The 5036-nt window shown below is 40.1% G+C and overlaps 1 protein-coding gene across 1 annotated transcript; it reads left to right on the top strand.

Annotated features, from left to right (window-relative positions):
- The first annotated feature begins 3925 nt into the window (after nt 1-3925).
- On the top strand, nt 3926-5036 carry LOC141655522 (uncharacterized). The gene is made up of 2 exons (XM_074462599.1): nt 3926-4049; nt 4156-5036. Exons 1-2 carry the CDS (start codon nt 3926-3928, stop codon nt 5034-5036), a joined length of 1005 nt encoding a protein of 334 aa, XP_074318700.1.

Here is a 5036-nt window from a genome sequence, read left to right as displayed (position 1 = left end):
TAATAAATTTCGTCTTAAGTTATAGACATATTTCCGGCTAGCAAAGATCGTCACATTTCTCTCGTAAAGCTATTTTAATTCGGACCAACCTGATTTCGACAACACAACACACTCACATACTCTCTTACACTCTTACTTAAACAATCCTTTTATTATTATTATTATTATTGTTGTTGTTGTTGTTGTTGTTGTTGTTGTTGTTGTTGTTGTTGTTGTTGTTGTTGTTGTTGTTGTTGTTGTTGTTGTTGTTGTTGTTGTTGTTGTTGTGGTGGTGGTGGTGGTGTTGTTGTTATTATTATTATTATTATTATTATTATTATTATTATTATTATTATCATCATCATCATCTTTCAGGTTCATTATTATTATTATTATGAAAGGATACGCGCAGCTATCGTTAAAAGAAAAATAAAAGTTTAAATGAAATTGGTGGGGAGCCGAGAGACAATCTGGGCTCCCACACCCTTAGCAACAGCAAAGCTAAGTCTAGTAAAAATGTAAGCGGCCACCCGAGCCCCAACATCCCGAGATACCGGGAATTTCTGGATCCGCTTGAGCAAGGCAACAACATCCGAACCCAGCTCCCCAAGTGAAGAGAAAGAGAAGGGAAGGAAACCATAACCAGCTGCCGTGCACAAATCCCCGTACTTAGCACACTTACGCTGAGCAGCATCAGCGACAACCCGGTCGGGCACAAAATCCATCATCCCAGTCTGAGTCAAAGGAGAAGACTATGTCAACTCAACGCACACATCGCGCCCTCTGTCTCAAGAATAAAGCAGCAAATCCGCAGGACGAAGAGATATCAAAGATAAATTTATATTTCCAAACTACTACTATAGCTAGTGGCAGTCAGGGTCGAACCACAGAGAGGCGAATGCAATTATTAGTTGTCTGATTTTAGTCTAAAGTAACATATGAGTGGGGGTTTGTTTTGAGTTGATCTATAACTAATGGCAACAAATGAAACTTAAACTAAGCTAATAGATGAAATCAAATATTAAAAGGGTGCTAGGATGGTTGGTTCACTATAGTTTCGGCGGCAGTGTACTAGGTAGGTCTAAAACAATCACTTGAGACGGGAAAATAAAAAGTCCTCTCGGTCCATTCTTAACAGGTAGCATCTTTCGATCTCGCTACGGGTCCCTAATATCATTAATGCTAACTTTCGTCCTGAAAAGTGATTTAAAAGTCTAAATTAACCTATCTCTCGCTCTTATTAATTTAGTCGTCTTAATTGGGTAGTCCATCTCCCTCCTCTATCTTTCGATCTTATCGGGTCGGTCAATTCCTAGGCATTCAACTAGTCGCGTGCACTCAATTCGTCAAATAAAGCAATTTAATTAATCAAAACGAAACAAATCTTACGTGGCCGGTCGATCGACCAGATAGGCCAGTCGATCAACCATGGCGCGTCTAGGTCTCCCTATTCTAATGCCGCCTATACTATAGATTCCCTACATCCTAGAACATGGGGTTTAGCTACTCATGATTGTGACAAAAACAATAATAAGATTTACGAATAAAGCTACTAAATTCATGATTAAATTAACTAAACAAGCAAATAACATGAAACGATAATTGGCTTTAGGAATACTACTCTAGCAATTTCTAATCTATGAACGAAATAAAGCAGCGAATACTGAATAATAGAACAGAGAAATATCGTATGAAACAGGAAGGAAAGATCAAAACCGGATGCGGAAAATAAACTTTTATTGACGGAAAAATATTCTAAGCAATAATTTGATGATGAAAGACTTGATTAAAACTTGATGATAAAAAACTGGATCATTCCTCTGAAAAACCAGGTTACGTTGTATAGAAATATTACGTAACCCTTATTCCTAAACCTAGTTACAATGGGCTTTTAACTTCTCGATCTTTTAACTTGCGTTAGAATCACGGTCTGGTCGATCGACCACAAGGACCAGTCGATCGACCAACCTACGATGTACAGTGGCTTCTGTTCTTCGTGCTCTGGTCGATCGACCATAGGCATCGGTCGATCGACCACTATAGCTGGTAGTCCGCTTCTAATTCTTCATAAAATTATCTTTCAGGCCTCGTAATGCGCACCAAGTTCGTTCCCTGTGTAAATATTTCATGTCAAATGCAATGCAAGGTACTCGGGGACGGATTCGGCTCGATTTCTACTCATTTCCGCAATAATCTGCAATATTACATGAAAATGCGAAAGTAGACGAAATGGGGCAAATAGTAGCATAAACTACATAATTGAGCTCTGAAATGCGTGTAAAATAAGGTGTAAAACATCATATAAATGACACGCATCAAACTTCTCCAAACCAAACCCTTGCTTGTACCCAAGCAAGAACTAGACTCGATCCTAAAACCTAATGGAACGAGTTAAATCTCAGAGCGAAATGCAAACCGAATAGCCTAAACCAATTTAATGCAACAACTAACAATCAATTAGCAATATGAATCATGCAAACGAGTTATGAAGTCGTTAAAAACTGCTGAACCGTCAACTGTAGAGACTTATCATTATGGACTCTCAAGGGTTGCTCATATCACACAATAAATACAGGTGAGTATATGTAAAGATAGAAAGAAGTAAATGTAAAGACACTCACCTATCTACGACCTATAAGAACATGCCTGCAATCTAATATGAAAATAATCTCTACAACCGTACATATGCATTCCAACCAAACAAATGACCATGACACAAAACTATTAATAATCACAAAACTACTAGTACTACGCTAAATAATACAGAATTGAGGGAGATTGCTGCTGAGGTCTGTTTAAGTGAGAGTTCGAAGGCGGCTGAGCTTCGGGCTTTCAATCTGAATAAGGAATTATTGCCGATTTCTGAGAATTCAAAGAACAAGAGGAAGGTTGGACCGAGGTCACCAGGAAGGGGAGTTCATCTGCGTCGGTTAATTCTGGTAAGCCTATTCTCAAAATTGATCTTGCGGATGTTCAACCTGAGCTGGATTTTTGGTCCTCCTCGGTCTTTTGCTATGTGCTTGGTGCGAATCCGCTGGGTTCGGTTGTTAATGGTTTTGTTCGTAGACTGTGGAAGAATTTATCGATTGATAAGGTGTCCTTCCTTGCTAATGGTTTATGCTTGGTTCGATTCCTTAAGCCTGAAGATAAGGTTACTGCTCTTCAATCTGGTCCTCTTTTCCTTGATAGTAAACCTTTTATTGTTAAGGATTGGAAACCTGATTCTAAGTTGTGTAAGGAGAAACCGGATGCTGTGGCTATTTGGGTTTGTTTTCATGATTTGGATTTTAAGTATTGGGGAGTGCGTTACCTAAAATTGCGGGGCTGGTAGGGAAGCCTGTCAAGTGCGATACAGCAACAAAGGAGAAGGAATTCTTAGGATATGCACGGTTCCTTGTAGAGGTTAAGGTTGGTGTGCCACTGTTTGACACTGTTGAGTTTCTAGATGAGAATGGAATTTTGCAGAAACAACAGGCGTTTTATGAGTGGAAACCCTTGGTCTGTACTAGGTGCCATGGCATAGAACATGATGAGGATATGTGTAGGAAGGCTAGTGGGGCCAAGAAACCTACTGTTGTTAAGAAGGTCTGGATTCCTAAAGTTGTGCCTAAGCCCAAGGTTGTTGAGGTTCATCACCAGAAACAGGACAGTGCGGAGGGGCCACTTCCTACTTTTGATCCTGCAACAGTGGTGACTCTAATGCCGTACCAGGGGACTATCCTCAATTCTATCACTCTTGCTAGGATGTTACCTCATAGAAGGGAAGGGGTTCAGAGTGGACCTACCTTTTTGGAGGCAGTTAACAATTCCTTGAGGAGGAATATTCTAAATAGCCTGGGGAAGGGGAGATTTACCATCAACACTAATCATGGATAGGATAGGATTTTGGAATGTTAGAGGACTCAATAAATGGAATAAGCAAGGTGATGTTAGACGTTTCTTGCATATGAATAATGTAGGGTTGTTTGGCCTTAGTGAAACAAGGGTCAAATCCATTAATGTTAATAAAGTTCAGCAAGGATTAGGTTCTCATTGGCAGTTCTTGAATAACAATGACATTTTGGATAGAGGTAGAATTTGGGTTTTATGGGATGCAACTCAGTTTTCTGTGCTTGAACTGGGCAAGGAAATTCAGGTTATACATTTGAGAGTGACTCACTTGAACTCTGGTTTCAGTTGGGTTCACTCCTTGGTTTATGGCTGTAATAAAGACAGTGAAAGGGTTGATCTCTGGAGCTCTGCAGCGGCTAAAGCAAAGTTTAGTGGATCCTTGGATAATTATGGGTGATTTCAATAATGTTCTTCACTCTGATGAACGAATTGGATCTCCTATAACCCAGGCTGAGGTTCAGGGTTTCCAGGAGTGTGTTGATGACTGTGGGCTCTATGATGTTGTGACTTCTGGAACTTTTTTTACTTGGAATAACAAACAGGAAGGTGTGGCTAGGGTGTTTAGTCGTATTGACAGGGTTATGGTTAATGATCAGTGGATCCTTCAGGGCCCTTCTGGGACTGTTACTTTTCTTCCTGAGGGATTATATGATCATAGTCCCTGTCTTATGGAGTTATGGCATTCTTTTCCCAGGCAGAAATCTCGTTTTATGTATTTCAATATGTGGGGCAAAGATGACCAGTTTCTGAGTATTGTCCAACAGGTTTGGGGTACCTCAATTTCTGGGTGCTTGAGTTATCAGGTTGCAAGGAAGTTGAAGCTTCTGAAAGGTCCTCTTAAGAAATTGAATAGAGAAGGCTATGGGGATATTGTTACCTCTGCTCAGGTGGCTAAAATGTTTTTGGAGGATATCCAGGGGAAACTTCACCAGGACCCCACAAACTTTCTGCTCATGGCAGAGGAGAGGATTGCTTCTAAATCCTATAAGGATTTGGAAGCTGCCAAGACCTCATATCTTGCTCAGAAAGCTAAAGCTCTATCGCTTAATAATGCAGATGAAAACACTCACTATTTTCATAGTACCATTAAAGCTAGGAGAGCTATGAATAAAGTGCTTAGTATCCAGGATGTCAATGGTCGATGTGTGGTGAAGCGATACCATTGA

This window comes from Silene latifolia, chromosome 5 (genome assembly GCF_048544455.1).
Source record: "Silene latifolia isolate original U9 population chromosome 5, ASM4854445v1, whole genome shotgun sequence".
Lineage (NCBI taxonomy): Eukaryota > Viridiplantae > Streptophyta > Magnoliopsida > Caryophyllales > Caryophyllaceae > Silene > Silene latifolia.
The sequence above is the reverse complement of the archived record's forward strand: the minus strand, read 5'-3'. Positions and strand labels throughout refer to the sequence as shown.